The sequence below is a fragment of the Aquila chrysaetos genome, chromosome 3, assembly GCF_900496995.4.
Source record: "Aquila chrysaetos chrysaetos chromosome 3, bAquChr1.4, whole genome shotgun sequence".
Lineage (NCBI taxonomy): Eukaryota > Metazoa > Chordata > Aves > Accipitriformes > Accipitridae > Aquila > Aquila chrysaetos.
The window spans coordinates 63,761,716-63,781,325 of NC_044006.1; the positions used below are offsets into that span (position 1 = coordinate 63,761,716).

At 38.8% G+C, this 19,610-nt stretch overlaps 1 protein-coding gene and 1 long non-coding RNA gene across 19 annotated transcripts in view; one reads left to right on the top strand and one right to left on the bottom strand.

Annotated features, from left to right (window-relative positions):
* PARD3 (par-3 family cell polarity regulator) overlaps window positions 1-19,610 on the bottom strand; it is a 461,106-nt gene that overhangs the window by 187,131 nt on the left and 254,365 nt on the right. For 13 of the 18 annotated variants that reach the window (XR_003922618.1, XM_030008341.2, XM_030008340.2 and 10 more), the window contains 3 exons: window positions 13,509-13,648; window positions 11,848-11,976; window positions 7,955-7,993 (listed from right to left, as the gene is read on the bottom strand). Coding sequence is in view for 17 of the 18 variants with exons in the window: in XM_030008341.2 (XP_029864201.1) it covers window positions 7,955-7,993; window positions 11,848-11,976; window positions 13,509-13,648 (308 nt within the window). In the remaining variant the exon portion in view is untranslated. The remainder of the gene's footprint in view (window positions 1-7,954; window positions 7,994-11,847; window positions 11,977-13,508; window positions 13,649-19,610) is intronic. The other 5 variants (XM_041122444.1, XM_030008342.2, XM_030008346.2 and 2 more) reach the window with 1 other exon arrangement.
* LOC121233185 lies at window positions 15,408-15,661 on the top strand. Its single transcript, XR_005932075.1, has 2 exons — window positions 15,408-15,447; window positions 15,496-15,661. It is a non-coding gene; the product is annotated as an uncharacterized LOC121233185 (long non-coding RNA).

Genomic DNA, 19,610 nt, shown 5'->3' on the forward strand with positions numbered 1-19,610 from the left:
ATGACCTTATCTACACTATTCACTTTACCTGCCCCCAAATGCCGTTGTGTCCAGCCTTCTAACATCACAGCCCTAAGCCTGTTAGCCTCTGTTTAATTATTATTTTGTTAACCTATCAACCTTTTGCCTCACAAATGTGTCTTCTTTCTTTTGAATTTGTCCAGACAGAAAATCTCAAGTTCTTGAAAGATGAATTTGAAGTCCCATGGACATAAGAGCTCACCAGGTCTAGTATGTGTAGGCTGTAAAAGCAAAAGGACCACAACTGCAAAATCCCAGGTTTAGTCATTTGGTTCCAATAATGGGGAATTCCAACCTAACATCACAGCCTTTTCCAGGATATTTTCAATCTTTAGAAGATTTTAATACAGCACTCATTATTTCCTTCTTTCTCACAAGGTACCCGCAATACTAAGAAATCGTAACTCCTATACATTGGGAAACCAATAATATTTGTCTCAGTATTACTATAACAAAATAGAATTCTTATATTAAAACATGCATGATATACGCAAGAGAGAGATTTCACTTAGCTGTTGTGCAAAGACATTTTTGACATCAGAGATGAGTGAAATTGTTTTGTCCTTCAAGTTAGGTGGGTGACATTGCTGTCATATCAGGCCACCTTCTAAACTGAGATACACCAAAAGATGATGACTCACTTCCATCATATGCCATCACATATACAAATATAGAACATAAATCGAACAGCTCTAAGGAAACAAAAGAGCTTCCTTGGTCAACAACTGTTTTGTGGGGGGTGATGTTTAGTACTTATAAAAATGTAGATGTATTACTGCTGGAGGTACTGAAAACAGAGCAATGTAGGTGGCCTGTAACACACCTCTCTAACTTCAGTTGAGGCCTCTCCTCTGGAGGAATAACTGAGAGCTGAGGCATCCTGCCGTGGATAGGCACTGAAGATAAATAACTACAGCAGCTCAATCAGATTTAAAACCGGACCTCCGGCAGAGAAAAGCCTGGCTACTGATCCAACAGTGACATGCACACTCCAGCCCGGTTTGCTCCTGAAATACAACAAGGCCTTTTATCTTTTTTTTTTTTTTTTTTTTGGTAAATCAAACAATCATGTGCTGCATTACAGATTATGAGGGCCTGAAGTGTCTACTTACCTAATTATAAAATGATACAGGGCTTAAGCCAACTAAACAACTAAAATTCTTACGCTTGCTTTCTTTTTCTAACTCTTCCTAGGTTAAGTATTTTAATATCTCCCATATGTTACATAAACACTAATGAATCTTATTTGCACGTATACACTGAGACTCATTATTCATATTAGCTAAGTTAATATGTCACATCTGGCAAAGACTCCACTCTTGTTCAAATCAAACAGCAGCTGCTAAATATCAAAACCTACATCTGAATTCTGAGATTTTATGGGAAATGTGGTCTGCTTTAATTTTAATCCCATCAAGGAGAAGTTTTTTGCATATTATATGTAGATTAACTTTGGTACGTATTTATATGCAGAAATGCTAGCTCACGAAAATATTGCAAAACAGGCCCGTTACATTTCCAGTTATGTCCATTTTAAGGATTTAATTTAGTATCAAAAAACATGTTCCACATTCAAAAATGTCTTCAGCGTAATGCTTTTGATGGATTAAAAAATGGTTTAGGAAAAAATTAAATGTTTTCCAAAGGACAAAAATTCTAGCATGTGATTTTCATTTAGTATTAAAATCAAAGCTTTGCAAAAGCCCATGTTTAAGTACATCCACGTGTTTGTTATTTGTCTCTAGAAGGCGGCCATTGCTTGCCTATGCTAACATTATTCTCCCTAATGCTAACAACTCTGATCTGGGCTGTCATAGAAACTGGTTTAAGCAGTTGAGATTCTACGTTTCAAATCAACTCATCAGACCGCTAAAAATATTTTGTTGGTTATGCATCTCAGAACTTCACACAGGGACAAGTCTGTTGCTGTTACCATAATGACTGTACTTTATTCAGGCCAACATACCCTGTTCCAAACTGTTGTTCCTACTCAAACTTTGTGCTGCTACTCTATGTTCTGAAACAAATACGCGATTGTAACGCTAACCCCTTTTCTTTTCAAGACGCTTATCCTAGAGAAGTGAAAACCAAGGGATTAGATACACAGCAGGTGTCTGCTCTGCCAAAGCCTATAAAGCTACAGCTCTCTGCACTATCCCTTGTTCAAGAAAAACTGCAATGCCCAACACACTAATGACACAGCTCCCTAAAAATCTTTTACTTGTCTCACTGGCCTACTGGATGTACAAGACCTGAAAGACTAAAGAAACAGATAGAGAGTGTCTGGGAAAGCCAGACAGAAAAACAAAGTTGAAAGGGAAAGAATGCCTTTGTAGAAGTCCATGGCGAGAAACACGTTCCACATGAGGCAATGGGGGCCACGGGGCACTAGGACTGACCTGTGTCTTACTCCTACTTCTGCTGCAGACTTTCAGGCAACAGTGGCAAACCACTTCATCTCGCTATTGTCCCTGGATTTAATAGCAAGGAAGAATCAACACCAAGAGTCTAAAGCCAACAGTGCAGTAAAACAAGCTTTGCACACACCCAATGAGTTTCCAGAGGTTTAAACAGGAATTTTAAGCAACAATGCGAACTTTGCACTCACACAAATTGGGACAAGTGTTTGAAAGAACCCGATGACCCTATTGCCTGTGCTAGCAGATGACCAACTAAAGGACCTGGTGGCCCCTTTCGGTCTCACACCCTGAATCTGTTGTTTGAATTGTAAATGCCTTACACAGTCGGCTCTTATAATCCAAAATAATGTAAAGTCGGTATGTAGGAAATAGTATAATAATGGTGAATAATGATGGGCAAACCAGTGTGGCTTCAGGATGACTCTGCAATGGTGGCACTGAGGCAGCCCTGTTACAAAACCTCAGTGGAGGGACACGTACATTGCCTTCCACGAAACTGGCAATTGGCCAGCAAGCGTTATCAACACAAGCTTTGAGAAAACAGCTAAAGCTGCCCCACAGTGCTGCACAGAGCCAGCTTGGGCATGCCACGCTGCAGCCCAGGAAAATCACCTGCAGGTGATGGAGTCAAAACTATGAGCCTGAGGGTCAGTCCCAAGCACAGCATTACACAGAAGTTCATGTGGATTACCACTGAACGTTCCAGGAAATTCAGACTACTCAAAGAGCATTCACAAACACAGTCGCTCAACTGTTGTATTAATTATTCACTAGGAATTAATGTCTCAGCTCTACTCATTAATGCCCCAGAACATGCTATTCAATGCTAGAGTACCTCCTATTGTAAAAGACTGTAAACACAATGGTATCCTGTAGATCACACATTCACTACCTCTTTTCTTTCATATGGCCAGTGACCTGTTTCTTATGTCGTAACTTTATTAAAAATATAATCTGAAACCACTCAAAATAGCACTAAAAAAGGATTTTAAAATATTGTAAATGCCCTTATGCCTCACACCATTAGAAGATAAAAAGGTATAAAAATAATCAGCACCAGTTATTTGCAGTATTCCTAAACACCATGGAGGAAATAACAGCATCAGCTTAATCATCAGTCAAACTTCTCTTTTGATAAAATCACTCTTTATCTAATGATACCAGCACTGCTGCTGGTGTAGGCTGATATTAGTCAATGTATTGTCTTAGCTCAATTTTTAGACATTTGGATCACCTACTGCAGCAATGGAAATTGATGAAGCTCTAAACTGTTCTCCAAAGAAGGTTCTGTGTGAAGGAAGAGTTGCATCAACTGAATGATACAAAGCTGCTACAAAAGCTGAAGTTCTGTGTAAGTGCTAAATATGAAGTGGTGGGAACTTAACTTACAGCTTTTTAAAAAACAGCTATGGATACGTACCCAGTGACTACATATCTTGAAGTAATACAAAGAGCTTTTCACCAAAAGTAAAAAACAAACACACACACTCAGAACACCAACGTCCTAAAGCTTAACACTGACAGCGCTTCTCTCCCCAAGATTAAGCTCCAAGAATTTTCCATCCATTAATCAATATAAATTATGTCTTTCTAGGCATTTGCTAGTATACCTCTCATACTCATAACACAAAAAGTTGCAAAGAAGTGTACAAAAATAATTATGCATTAGTTCTTACAAAATGCCTCTGACACTGGTGGCATCACCCCATTCCTATAGGTGATGAATTCTTGCATAAAAGGAGTAGCTAGCTCATTTACTCACAATCACACAGAAAAGTCTATGGCAAGAACAGCAATTGAACCTAAAAATGCTGATAGGTTTAGCTATGACATTATCCTTGGATTCTGAAAAAAACACGGTGATTAAAATGAAATTTAGGTAGTAGCAGGAGTATCAGATGTTCAAGTTCAGAAGAAAATAAAAAGCAATCCCATTTGCAATTTCTACCAGGGCTGCTAAACATTTATATATTGTTCCAACACACCAACCGCTCCTGTTATGTCAGTTACGAATCCTGCACTCGCTAAAATTCGTAACATTCTGCTCACTTACAGCAATTTGACAGAAAAACAAATGAGAACAGAAAACTGAAGCTTTCCCATGCTGCTGAGTGCAACAATCATGAAATGAAATCCTGAATCCTAACTTTGAATCTCTTTTTACCAACAGACAACACTCCCTAGAAAATACTTACTTATATGATAATTATTATTTTTCTAGCATTATGCTTACATGAAAGTTAACTTGCTCGTTCTGAATTCAGAAAACAAACAGTGAATGACAATTGTAAAAGCAAAATATTACTGAAACACTATTGACTTTCAAAGAGTATGAGGAAAAATTAATTGGCAGATGTTTTACATAGCATAATTAACAGTTCATTTCAATGCTCTGTAACAAGATTAAGATAATTATGCTTAGAAACAGAAATGTAATAATGATAAATTACTAGTTTTCATATATACGGTCAATCTCCTACATTCCAAATAATCACCATGTTTAGAAATAGGTGCATCTGTTCCATGTTGCCATCAGCTATACAAATGGCACAAACTCGTGGCTGGGTGAAACAATCTTTCAACCAAGATACAGGAGATTTCCTTGCTTCAGGAGTAAACGGAGCGCCTGTTCTGATCGTCAGCAAAACAGAAGGTAAAAAGAGCAGTACTGTTTTCACCAGGGCACAGTTACTGGATAGAAGCTGAAGGTGCATTAGCAATTTGCATTTCTTATGGATAACTGGAGAGCAAAGCTTAAATTCTGCGAGCTTAGCAAGTTACAAAAACTCTTCATATAGAAGTTCAAGAATGAAAATATGAGAATCTGTATTCTGTAATGGTGTGCAAAATATGAAGTCATCTGCTTTCCTATATGGGTAGTAAGAAATAACTCTCTCAAGGATTTCAGGCCACAAATAAATTAAAAAAACCTAATTTTCAAGGTTTTCTTTTATTACATCTATGAAGACTCTAACTACTGCATCCAAGTGCCACAATATTACTGTAAACCATTTCAAAGTAACAGTGACATGAATGTGACCCCTGAGAGTTAATAATGTGTTGAAAAATTAGGCTTTTTCTTTTGGGGTCTACATATAAATTTTATTTCAGGCCTTCCATTTTCAAGGGTTTTTTTCTTTTTTTAATTTCAAAGGTGCATTTTTCTTCTATTTCCGCACAAAGACCTAACAACGAAAAAACCCTACAATCATTTTGCCTTTAAATTAAAAACAGACTTGTATTTCACTTCTCTCATTTCTATAGCTGCCCTGCTTTCATCATGCTTTTTTTTGTTGGTTTTTTTTGTTTTGCTTTCTACTATCAAGTCCTTGACACTTGGAGACTAAAACCTCACAACTAACAGCACAAAGATCAGAGTAGGCACAGAAATAAAAATTGCAAGATTAGAAATCTCAAAGACCTGAAAAGTACACAAAGGAGAAATAAATAGGGATTGAGGCAGAACCAAGGAGAATAAAGAAAAGCAATGCAAAATAGTTTCAAAAATAATAATAATAAAAAAAAGTGTGTGACTATTATTAATGTGCAGCTGAGGAAAATTAGTTCTGTACAACTGGAGTATCACACTTAGCCAAAGCAAAGTCGATTGGAAGAAGGGAGGTAAGAGCAAAAGCATTGTGCATTATAAATATCCACTGACACCTTTCACATTTGGTCCATTTTTTATTCCCACCCAGGACTAGGCAACTTTAAAGAGACCAATTGCTCCTACTAGTGATCACTGTTGCTCTGAGTCTTCAAATAAATAACAAAAAAACCCCACCCCATAATGAATGAAAAACTCAAGACATTATGCAAAAAACATTTTTGTATTGACCAGCTTTCTAGCTTCATTCCCCCACTAACCAAGTACATCTCCGCATGTTTCCCAATTTAATTCTTTATTTCCAAGCCTTGCTAGGGCTTTCTGGCTGTTTTTTCAGAAATCCCTAGCTACTCATACCCTCCCTGTCCCTCTTGCATAATCCCCTGGTTAACAAGCAATTTTTAGCTCACATCTATGGAGAAAAAATGAGAGATACTTATTTTCTTTTGGTCTTTCCTTAGATGAAGTCAGGTTGTTGGTCCCAAAAATAGCAGAGAAAGGATTTCACCATGGAATTTGCTACAAAACATTAACTTTGCAACAGATGAGCAACTGATTTATATAAACACCTTGTAGCAATCTGCCTAATCTTAATGAAGTTTTGGGGCAGAATTTCAACTCCTAAAACCAGGACACTTTTATAAGGCTGCACCCACGAATTACTCTCAATTGTATTCAATTACAGGCAGAAATACTGTCCTGGGCTTTGATCTTTGATCTCCTTACATATCAGCAGTACGTGGTAAGAAACCATGAAGATAGAAAACATACATACTCTAATGAGATGTACTAAAAAGATACTGTGAGGCATGTCTGAAACAATGATACACCCACGATTTTGCACAGCCCTTATGCAGATGACTTTCAGACTAGTAGGACATCAAAAGCCGGAGGGATAAAAGTGAGTATTGCTACATTCAACCCACCCATTTTAGCAGTTACATTCCATTGGCCTGAAACATTAATAGTATCAACCAATGTACCCTTGACTATCTCACTGAGATGGCTCTTACATCTTTTTATCTAGTCTTGACTTTCTTTTTATCCCAGACACCACCTCACCATTGCTGCTAGGGCATTCTGAATCATCTAGACAAGCTTTTTCTGTTTTTCAGAGCCTCACTAATTTCAAATCCCAGCACGAATCCTCTTAATTTCTCCATAATCTAATTTATTATTTAATTTTGAAATAGGTATCTAATTGAACAGAGCTTCCTGAAGTGTGCTTTTAACTAAGATACAGTATACCTTTAAGGTAATATATTATTGTTATATCCTCTGTTAATTTTCATAAAATAAACCTTTTAGTTTAGAAAAACTTTTTACATATATTAGTATAATGTGTATTAAGATTGATCCTGTTCCAGTGACTAAAATGATGTATATAAACAGTATACAATCTCAATATACAGCCTCACTGACACATAACATACAAACCTCTTACAGGCTTCAAAGAGTTAAACTTGATACTACTTCCCTATAGTTTCTTAAAAATAACTAACAAACAGTGGTTTGCTATGAGGATACAATTGAGACTGAAATCCAAACTTTCTAATTCCTGTGTTTGTATCTCAGGTTTCAGTCATATAATCATGATTTAAACAATTAGTTTCAACAAGTAACCCAAGATAACAGCCCACACTTATCATTCCAACTTTAGGCCTTTGGCTGTGTATAAAAGATGTAATTTCAAATAACACTTGAACACACATATTAACTGAATTGTATATAATATTCAAAGAGTATTTGAAATTACATTAAAAAATGCATTTAAAATGTAAAGCTAGAGAGAGCCATCTACAGTATATAAGGTGAAAGGAGGATCTGTGAAACTTTGATGGAAAAGTGCCATATCAATTTAAAAACATTTGGGAGTCTTCCAGTATGGAAAAGACAAAGCTCTTACCGTTTCCTTTGGAATTTGTGACTGGCTTTGTTCTGCACTCTAAAGGAAGTAAAAAAAATAAATAAGAACACAACTACGTACGACATATACTATCTATCAGCAGGGGGATAAACAAAGAGCTCTAATTCTGATGTGAAGTGGTAATGGAAAAATAAAGGGTGTTCATCACACCCCTGATTCAAATTTGTCTAAGCAAACACTAAATGAGAGGTGAACAAAAATAACCTCCAGCAATCTTAGGCCAGTGCACCTGACTTTATCTGGCTATGAGGGAGGTGGCTATCTGGCCAAAGAAGAATCACAGCTGCTTGCACCATTTTCTGGCTGGTGGAACGTTCTCAGTCAGGGATGTTCTCCCCTGGCCTTTCCCTTCTGCTTTGAAGTTTTCAAAGAACGACCTCAGAATTCCAGATGAACCCTTCCAAATACTTGAAACAAGTACCTATTTTTTAAAACATCCATTCTCATTTTAACAAGGGATTTCCCTTTTGAGCGTGTTTGGATGAACCAGAACTACAGCACTGGGTATCCCAGGACAGAAGGGTGCTTTCAGTCCACCACAGATGGGACCCTCCTGTACCTTACATTCCTCACCTGTGTCTCAGGGCACATAAGTCAAACACACATCATTGGAAAACCTTTCTGCGCCCCGCAACCAATTCTGGAAACACACATAAGGAACTATTACTCTTCCAAGCCCACATCCACCCATATTGAAACCCCTTTCAGCACCCAGGAGCCACCTTGCTGCTGGCTGGATGATCGCTTTCAGGCTAACCAGCTATTTCTTTCCATTCAGCTGGGCCAAAATGAAATGCTAGCGTTTACTGGACTTTTTGGCTTTTGGCTGTTTTGCAGGAGATTCAAATGATTAAGCACAAAAATGTAGTGGCAATGGAGTAACACGAACATCCAGTTAGCTTAACCTGCAGCCAACAAGCAATAAGAACAAAATGATGAAGGAGCCAACTACCAGGAACATGTGAAGGACCTACGTGTACCAATGGGTGTATTAACTTGTAGGGTACTGGAGACTAACTCTGCCAGCCAGCTCTGCTGATACCAAGAATTTAGCTCAAAAGTTAAATAACCCAAGACAATCCTTCAGTGGATTCACATAGTCAGTAGCAGGCTCTAAGAAAATCCTTCGCAGCAAGTTATGTTTGGTTATGTGAAATAACCATAGTATAACAGGAGCTCTACTTAACCAGAGCAATCCTCACCCCTTTCATAAAGGAAGGGGGCAGGGAGGGAAGATTTTTAAGAGACAATCTGCCTCACACTGATGCAGACAAGCCCTAATATATTACCTATCTGGCACTGGGTAACTCTGGAAGCAATAATCCTTCTTCCAGATCTCACTGGTTAGAAGAGTTAACTCCTGCCAATTTGATTTTATTCCCTGCTTCCACATTTTACTCACTTTTACCATGATCTGCTGCACTGGATGATGGCTCTCCATTACACACACCCCCTAACCTGACCACACAAGCTACAAAGATCCCATACTAACCTAAATGGACTCAGCTTAACATAGCCGTAAGTTTTAATTACCACTACACATTTTCGTAGGTCCCTTCCAGACAATAATGGTAACATACATCAAAGACATAAAACTCCACAAGTCTCCTGCAAGTTTATTATCTTCATTTTACTTATAAAGAAACCCAAGGATAAGTAACTTTTCCAAAGTCATTCAACAAGCCATAACCCAAAACATAAAATCTAAACACCTCTTTTATTGGGATTACTATCAGTACAAATGTTGGCAAATAAAAAACGGGTTTAATACTGAGTGCTCCTCAGCAAGCAACAGCAAGTCCTGCCCTTTACGAGATGGATAACATGGTTTCATGCATATGGTTTCTGAGACACATCTCATTCAGTTAATATTTAAAGCATACAAATGTAGAAAATATGACAGAAATAGGGGAAGGATGCAAAGACAAATTGTTCCTAAGAGGCCAAAGAAGGTTTACATGTGAAAAAGATGAACTGACATGATTTCAGATCACTCCCCTCCCTCCTTCAATATTAATTTTTTTTTTTTTTTTTTTTGTTACATAAAGCTAGTAAAAGACAGTGAGAGGAACTGGTTGAAAAGACTTTTTTTTTTTTCCTTTTAAGATTATTTCTTACCAGAGAAGAAAGAACAGCCCTTATGATGGGTTTTAGTTCAACACCTTCCCCAGCAATTCTGCTCCTGCTCTTTGACAGCTGTCAGCAGAGCTCACCTAACATTCCTTCATGTCAAAATGCAAGCAAACAAATCCTTATGCAACAGAGGATCACCACACACATGTACTGTCAGATCCTCACAATATCATTTGTTCAACTGGAGCTACAGAAACGTACACCAGTTCAGATCTGATCTCTGACCACATAGCGCAGAGCCCACCTACTACCCGACACTGCCACGATGAGATCTGGCTTCCCTATGCTGGTGTTTGCCAAAATAGCTGAGAGAGCATTGCCTGAGCAGCAGCAGGGAGGCTACTGAGGTTGAACTCATTTAAAGGGGCTGATTTGCTCTTATTTTTAAAACTACATCAAGTATTACTACTAAATCTCTGCATTACTGACATCATATCTTTGTTTGCAATTATTTAAACAAAATATTGTGTTAAATTATGCATTATAATTTCCTCATTTTACTACAGAAATAATATACACAAAATTAAGACATTTTCTTACTTCTAAGTTTATTTAGAAAACTTTAAAAGCATTTTCATTCACCTTTATGTAAGATAGCAATACTGTGAAAATTACATCATAGGAACTTATAAACAGATTGCTTTCACAGTTCCAGTAATAAGATAGGGCATAATACCATTAGAAATTGTTAAATTCTCTTCATTTTATGACAACTTTCACTTCAGTACCTGAAGTCACGTTCCAAGAATATTAAGGTAAAAGTGTGGTTCGCTTGCAACCTTCCCTGCCACTTTGGCTTCCTAGGTTTAATTGTAGTTTTGAAAGGTAAAAGGCTAGTGTTCAACATCTTGAAATGGCCAAACAAAAATTCATTCTCTTTGCATTCAAAATAACACAAATCCAATAGAAAAATGAAGCATTCTATTCATCATGCTTATATTTGTCACTTATGTTTGTCTATCTTGTCATGACAATGCAGCCAAATAAGTTATTTTTATAGCTATATATAGCTACGATAACACAAATAATAAATAACTTCAGCAGTTTAACTGAATACAGAACAAAGTAAGACTGCTACATTCACAGTCTACCTTTTCATAACAAAAATTATCTTGAATAATTATCAGACAAATACCTCTATACACTATGCAAGTGGAGCAGGTACAGTATGAAACATTATTTTATTTCCATTTCATGTAAATTCCTCAGAAACATTTTCTGAATTACCCTGCTAAATTAATAACTGCAGGGTTTCCATTCCACAGAGATTGCATTTATATTCAAAAAAGGCTACTATTTCTTATATATTCCACTTTTTGATAGATATTTACATATCCTGTTTTGGCATAGTATTATATGCTCTGAAATATTTTAGTGAGCAGGTAGTGGGACAAATGGCAGGCTTTCAAACATAGATTTGTCCACATGAGAGATATGACGTAATCTACTTCTCTGCATGCATCCAAATAAAGTCCATCCAATAGCTTCTTCTACAATAAACATTTTCACTCAAAATAAAGCTCTCACTTGTACATTATTAACAAATATTTAATTCCAATAGCAGATCTCAAAGAGAATAAAAAACATTCATGTAAAATGTTCTAAATAAAGCAAAATAGCTGGTTTGGTTTTTTTTTCTTATATTCAGTGCTGGCCATGCATGTTTACTAGGAGGTGACAAGATCAAATCATTTGCTCATACTAATCTAAATCTCTTAGCTGCTCTCTATTTTACGCACCAGTTCCCTTGGATGGAATGTTTCTTCCTGTCGAAAAATCAGAAGGCCGACAGTCCCTCCCATCTTGGTGCTTCGCAGCAAGGACACAACTTCTTCTTGAGTTTTGCCCGTTAAATCAACTCCATTTACCTGTGACAAAGGAAATATTAGAAATTGATAAGACTCCAAAACAGGAAAACAGCAGAAATTCATACCAAAAAGTCACGTGAATCATATGGGACAGTATTAAGAAAACCTCACTGAAGCAATCTGCTTATTGGCTCAGTATAGTTTCCATTTAATAGAACTAATTGAACATGCATTCTTTACATACGAATACAAATAAGAAGCAAGACAACTATATTTCCCTCCTCTTTAGCAGCAACTGTATACTCCAGTATATTCTAAAGCCAACTAATTCCATCTACGAATATTTTTTACAAGAATTTCTGCATAAAAATCCTTTGGCAAAATAGATGTGTGATCCAAAACTGGTCCTGTTTCCACATGCCTTAGTGTTATACATTATCTTCCAAATATATCTTGCACAATAAATTGTGTCAAAAGTAGAATTTTTTTTTTTTCCCCCAAAATAACTTTGGAGCAGTTGCTCTTTATTTTGCCTTTGTTCAGTTGTTTAACCCCTTGTCCTGCATATACCACGTACCAGTACAGAGAGGTATGGCATACATACAGGTAAATTTCCCATTCCATGAGCTCACTTGAGTAAGGGAGAAGCCAGAGAAAGATAGGGTATTCTTAGGCTTGCCTGTTCAGAAATATTTTGGAAATGTAAGGCAAATCAGCTAACAGTGTTAAGCAAGTGAGCATGGTGGTCAGAAGAAGTCTGCAAACCAACTTTTTCCTTCCCCTCATAAGATCACAGATCACACAGTTGAGAAGCCATAACTGTTGTCTTAAATGCTTCTCAGTCCCCTTCTACTCAAGATATCTGGGTTACCTTGAATTACAGTAATTACAGAGGGCTATCCTCCAGCAGCAATTCAAGCTGACTTTGCTAGTTTTGCAGTGAAGTGAAGTTAGGGATCTGAGAGGCAGTTACAGTCTCGGCTGTACCTCCTGTGTCATTTGGCTGAAGGATGGTAATGAAGAGCTGTGGGTGGTAACATCTTATATCACTCCAGCTAGATTTGCGGGAAGATCTCTGCTGTGTGCCTATCTAAGAGAAATTTATTTCCCTTGAGGACATCCTCCCTCAGGAGAGAAGTGGCCTTGATTCTCTGTAGCACTACCCTCTTCTTATATTGCCCCTTTCAGTTAATTCACTAAACCTTTTCAGGGTATTGCCTTCCATATTTGCCAACATCTTCAATAATTTCTGGTCTGTCACTCTGTGCTGATTTAATGCCACTTATTAGGTAACAATCACTTTGCTTCAACTTATTCCTAAACAGCAGTGACACTATATTCACATAAGGACATGTAAACTCATGTTTTCACAGTATGTCCAGGTCCAGCTCTTAAAACACTTAAGTGCTGAAAACGCACAGCCCTTGATATGTTACCTAAAAAAACAAAGGCAAAAAAACCCCAAAGCCAAAAAAAGGAAAAAAAGAAGCATGAAACATTTTCCTATAACATAAAGTACCAAGAGCCTTTGGAAGTTAACTAGTGTGCAGGCTCATGCCAAAACAGACAAACAACATGTAACACTTCATCACCTCAATTAATCGGTCTCCAGCTTTTAGTCTCCCATCTTGAATAGCCGCACCTCTTGGAAGGATGTTTTTCACATAAATTGGAGCCGAGCCACCAATTGGGACATCTCTTGACGTAATACTAAATCCCAAGCCTTCTGTACCTGCACAAAGAATGCAGAATGTTACTTGTTAAAATGCACATATTATATTACATGCTATTTTTACCCAGCAGAATGAATGTATACCTCACTGATACAATCCACGAAAATACATATATAAGACGTAAGAATTACTGCATGGCCAAAAATAAAAAAAAAAAAAAAGGCATATATAGGAATACTATAGCTGAAGCACTGAGTCTTGGCACAGGTGGCTCAGCAGGCCCTCTTTGCAACTTGCTGTTCTGACGATTGCCAAGTCATTGCCTTATTTCCAACTTTCTATTTCAGATGAGCTGAGTGACAAGGAATCAGAACAAAGCATATCTGATATCCTATCACTGCCTTCCCCCTTGTCAATCTGGATCTCGTCAACGATCCTTTCTTTCTCTTTTGCAACTCTTTCAGCAATGTCAGTTGGCCGACACTGCTGGCCATGGGGCTTTGTCAGCTCACTTATGGACACGGTAGGTGACAGAACCAGAGCTCAGTGGTCTCATTTCTTCTGCTCCGAGGACCTCGGGTTGTTTTCTGTCAACAGCTCCTCCGCCCCGGGGCTTCACCCTGGCTCTCGCTGGGTTCCACCCCACCTTCTGCTGCACAGGCAGGGAGCAGAGCCAGGCTGCCACCTCTGCGGTCCTGCTGTGCATCCGGGTGACTGACTACACTTGGCTATGACTGACTGAAGCAAAACAGAGACATTTAAGATGACCTGGAGAGATCTGGAGAGGGGGTCCAGTCAATATGGCAAATGAGACTTGCTTGTATTTCAGAGAAATTATGTCCACAACTGGTTATTGAAGTGTACCTTAGGACCCCAGCAGCTCTGGGATTCACAAGCCAATAGGACAAACGGAAGGCTTTCCTACCATGCAGAAAGCTCATTTGTGATCCTCTCTTTGATGCAATCTGTCCAGTGTTATCAAAAACCTTTGAAACTCTACACTGAAACCCACCCCTCCCCCCTCCGTTGCACATCAAGTCTATTCAGGACACTTAATCTAGCATGAAACCAGACAGTCATCCAGCAGAGAGCATCCCTGACAGTGTCAGCATCTACAACTTCCATTTGAAACATCTCAGAGGTTGTCAAGATATGTCTGCAGTTCATGTTCGCTAGCTAGGCATACGCATGCCCAACCTACATTTATTCTGACCCACTAAGGCAACCTGCAGTTAGGACTCGGCAATATCAGGTATGGTCCCTAAACGTTGCACAACATACCCCTTTGTATAAAATCACGGGGACAGACAGAAGCCAAATTTTTATGCAACAGTCCTCAGCTACGAGCCCTGGGAAGCTGAACGCAACCTATGTGAAAGACACGCAACTATAGAACCACTTGAGGTTTGTATTGGGTTTGCATGGCAAGGTTTTGGTAGTGGGGGGGCTCCAGGGGTGGCTTCTGTGAGAAGATGCTGGAAGTTTCCCCTGTGTCCAACAGAGTCAATGCCAGCCGGCTCCAAGACAGACCTGCCGCTGGCCAAGGCCGAGCCCATCAGCAACAGTGGTAGTGCCTCTGGGATAACAGGTTTAAGAAGGGGAGAAAAAAACTTGTTATGCAACAGCAGCCGGAGGAGAGGAGTGAGAATATGCAAGAGAACCAACCCTGCAGACCCCACGGTCAGTGCAGAAGGAGGGGGAGGAGGTGCTTCAGGTGCTGGAGCAGAGATTCCCCTGCAGTCCATGAGGAAGACCATGGTGAGGCAGGCTGTCCCCCTGCAGCCCACGGAGGTCCACGGTGGAGCAGTGGGATGCCCAAAGGAGGCTGTGACCCCGTGGGAAGCCCACGTTGGAGCAGGTTTTCTGGCAGGACCTGTGACCCCGTGAGGGGGACACACTGCAGCAGTCTGTGCCTGAAGGACTGCACCCCGTGGAAGGGACCCATGCTGGAGCAGTTCATAAAGAACTGTAGCCCATGAGAAGGACTCACGTTGGAGAAGTTCATGGAGAACTGCACCCCATGGGAGGGACCCCACGCTGGAACAGGGGAAGAGTGTGAGGAGTCCTCCCCCTGAGGAGGAAAGAGCGGCAGAGACAACGTGTGATGAACTGACTGTAACCCCCATTCCCCGTCCCCCTGCACTGCCGGGGGGAGGAGGTAGAGAATTTGGGAGTAAAGATGAGCCCAGGAAGAAGGGAGGGGTGAGGGGAAGGCATTTTATGATTTGGTTTTATTTCTCATTACCCTACTCTGATTTGACTGGCAATAAATTAAATTAATTTCCCTGAGTCGAGTCTGTTTTGCCCGTGATGGTAACTGGTGAGTGAGCTCCCTGCCCTTACCTCAACCCATGAGCTTTTTGTTATATTTTCTCTCAGCTCTCTGGTTGAGAAGGGTGAGTGATAAGAGCAGTTTGGTGGGCCCATGGTGTCCAGCCAAGGTCAACCCACCACAAGGTTAAAGCCTGACTTAATTTCTGTCTTACCGTTTCCCGTGTTCATTTGAAAAGTCTACTTTTTTACTGAGCAGGTTAATAGTCACACGTGAAAAGGAAGGAGTCCAACATAGTCAACAGTAGCCCGCGTACAGATTTCTGAAATCTGCACAATTACATTTGATTAAAATTTAGTACAATATATTTTATTATCAAGATGGTAATCATGTTAAGAAGCAAATTGACACAGGTGACAGGGCTGGGGGTGACATAACCTTTTAAAGTATTCATCTTGAACATAATGTAAGTCCTCACGTATACACAGCAAGTGCATGCAGCTCATATTGTTCAGGAAATTTGGATCAATTCTTCTAGGCTAACTATCGTGAGACAACCTCCCTTCCGTCTGCAGCATTCAAGATAGCTGAAAAACTGACATTTGAATTTGAAAGTCTTCATCCACTTTCAGGCTGATATAAAATTTATCAGTGCTATTACACAGAGATGAAAAAAATATTAGATCTCATAACATCCATATTTTACCTTGGAGACCTCACAATTTTAATGATGCTTCAAACATTCATAGAGCTCTTTAACTCCTTGCAACATGTGAAGATGATCTGTGTAAGTCTAAGGGTTTTTTAAGTCACATCTCAGCCTTCTATGGAATTTATCTTTTTCTTATTTTTAAGGATCTGTGTTGAATACTGCTCTTTGAGTACAGGTTTTTGTCTGCTAAATTTTTTAAAGTAGTATCAGAACATGACTGCATGCACAGGACAATATTTCATTATTAATAAGCTTAATCCCCATGGCCTGATTACAGTGTCATTACAGATGTCTGGTTCACACACTCCACTTTAAACCCCCATGGAAAAAAACAGAAGTTGAAATGTTCACATTACAAATGGACACAGGATATAAATTTGGACTGTGGCATTTTCTGCTGTCAAATCTCCAGAAAGCCTTTACCAAAGCCAGCAGAATGCCACAAATCCACACTGAGCCCAGATATTAGCAAGAAAATTTTAATTACTTGCTTCTGTGGAAAGAACTGGGCTACATTTTGCTATGCTGCTCTATACAGTTTTGCATAAGGCAGCTTTTGGATGTCATTTTCCTTTTACCTTTTCTCTGCTTCATTTTACTCTTCATGCATTATAGCTGCCCTTAGCTATATAATACAGCTTCATAAACTCCTATGCTTATTATATATAAATTAGAAGTTCACAAGACTGGGAAATAAATGGATACATTCAACCGAGGCCAAAAATAAATATGACTTCTGTGACTGGATTGATTTTAATATTTTTTTTCTTTTTATACACATAACTGATTTAATTATCTCTACTCCATGCATTTCAGTTCTCCTGTTGATAGAAATGCATATAAGATCTTAATATCTTCCTGCTGCTAAAATGTTTTCAGTTCTTCAGGTATAAAACTGCATTATAATAATGAGGGAACTGGGTAAACAACTGCAGGCTCCTCTGATATCTCTGATTTATACTAATAATATGGGGGAAACTGGACACACATACAGGCAGAACCAGAACACGATTAGAAAATAGAAGGAATTTCCATCATTTTGAAAACATGGGAGTCATCCTACTCAAAGCTAGGAGCTTTACCTTGCAAGGTCTAGATTATTTGAGCTATATTCAACTTAATCTCTTACAGATTTTAGGAAGAGAGAGGGTAGAAAATGTCTTCCTCCCTCTGTAGCTGTAGTTGACAATGATCAAATTACACCGAGTGATAATAACATTTAAGAATTACACACTAATTTGTGTAATTCAAATTCTTAGTTGTCTTTGATAAATCAGCAGCTCTCTCGACAAGTTAGAGCTCCCCTTTTTTCTTGAATGTTATGCTGAACACTCCTTCTAAGGTCACATTACCCTCAAGAGCCCAGCCAGCTCTGAGCTGAAGACAAAGTAGTTTTAGGTGAATAAAAAGGGCAGTTCCAATAGTAAAAGAACTATGTTGTACAAACAGAAGAGGGGCAGATTTAATGCTTCAGTTGCTGTTTTCAAGGAAAAAAGGTCTAGTAGCATTAAGGTGGGGGGGGGGGGGGGGGGGGGGGACGGGATACGACTTTCATGTAATTTAATTAGATATATATTCAAAATGAACATCATCACCTTATTTGGCATCAGCCTGATAATAAACTGATGTCAAAAAAATTTATTAAATCTTACCAGCATTGGCTAGACTTTCTGTTATCTCCCAGTGAAGAAGTGTTTAATTTCTCACTATCACTAGGATTATCTTCTTGATTGTGGAAAGAGCATGTCTGGCAAAACGTTTCTGTCTTTCTAAGGCTCTTCCGCATGAAAAATTGTGCATTCCTCATCCAGAACCACCTGCAGGCCTAAATGCTCAGCAGCAAAATGTGCTGCTGGGTAGAAAGACTGCCAGAACACGAGACAAAAAGCAAGCATCACCTCTGCACTGCTTCCAGTACTTTCACGTCCCTTCAAAAGGACATTAGTTCGGAGACCCAATAAGGAACATTCGAAGGACCTACACTATCAACTTCTCATGATACTTCTCTTACAGTTATCTTCCCTTTCAGGACTGCAAGCAGAGCTAGAAATAAATCATGCTGTTCTTTCTCCTCTAATTTAAGAAAATGCAGATGAGTTCTCAGGTACTTCAGTACAGACCTCCCAAAATCTAAAAAAAGAAACAACAAAAAACCCCAACCAAAAAAAAAAAAAAAAAAAAAACACAAAAACCAACCACCAAAACCCAAACCAAAAAAACCCCCCAAAACCCTCACTTCTAAAACAATGGAAAATGTTTGATAACCAGACAATTGGCCACCACATTTGTTAGTATTTATGCAAGAGAAGCAAAGAACATTTCAAAACAACCTAAACATGGAAAATCCATGGGGGTGAACAGTCCTCAGATGGAATAAAGGATTCTTAAGGAAAAGCACAGATTCTTCATGAAAGACAAAGAACACACTCTCCCTTTCCTAAAACAATAAGGGAGGTTGGTTACACATATAAACTGTTTGCGGCACAAAATCACAAAAATTACAAAATAAAGCATCCCCACTTAATGAAAGTATTAGATTATAAAATGATCCAGAATAAGGAGATAACATTATGATAAAACTAAGCAGAAGGGCAAAAAGCTCTCTGACAATAATCAGAGCAGACACTCTCCTTCCAAGCATTTCAAGTTCCTGCTTTTTCACAGTAGACTCTTTCTTGAGATCCATGTACGGATGGGTGATTGCTGAAATAATTATCCTACTGCTTTATACAAGAAAGCAGTTTTTATTAAGGACTGGACCTCATGCAAGAGCTGAACAGCAAATATGTTCTTATTGTCAGGGGCTTCACTAAACTAGCCAAGACCATTCTAGATACTTCCTGAAAAACTAGTTTACTGCTCTTTGTTTAAGCCCCATATTTTCAGAATTTGTGTATGTGTAGTCAGGGTAACTGTACATGCAAATGACTGCTTAGAAGGCTGACTGCTCAGCTCTTTAGAAAATTTCTGCAGTCACATGCACAATCAAGACAAATTAATTGCATGCCCATTTTTATGCAGTTGAGTGATTTGGAAC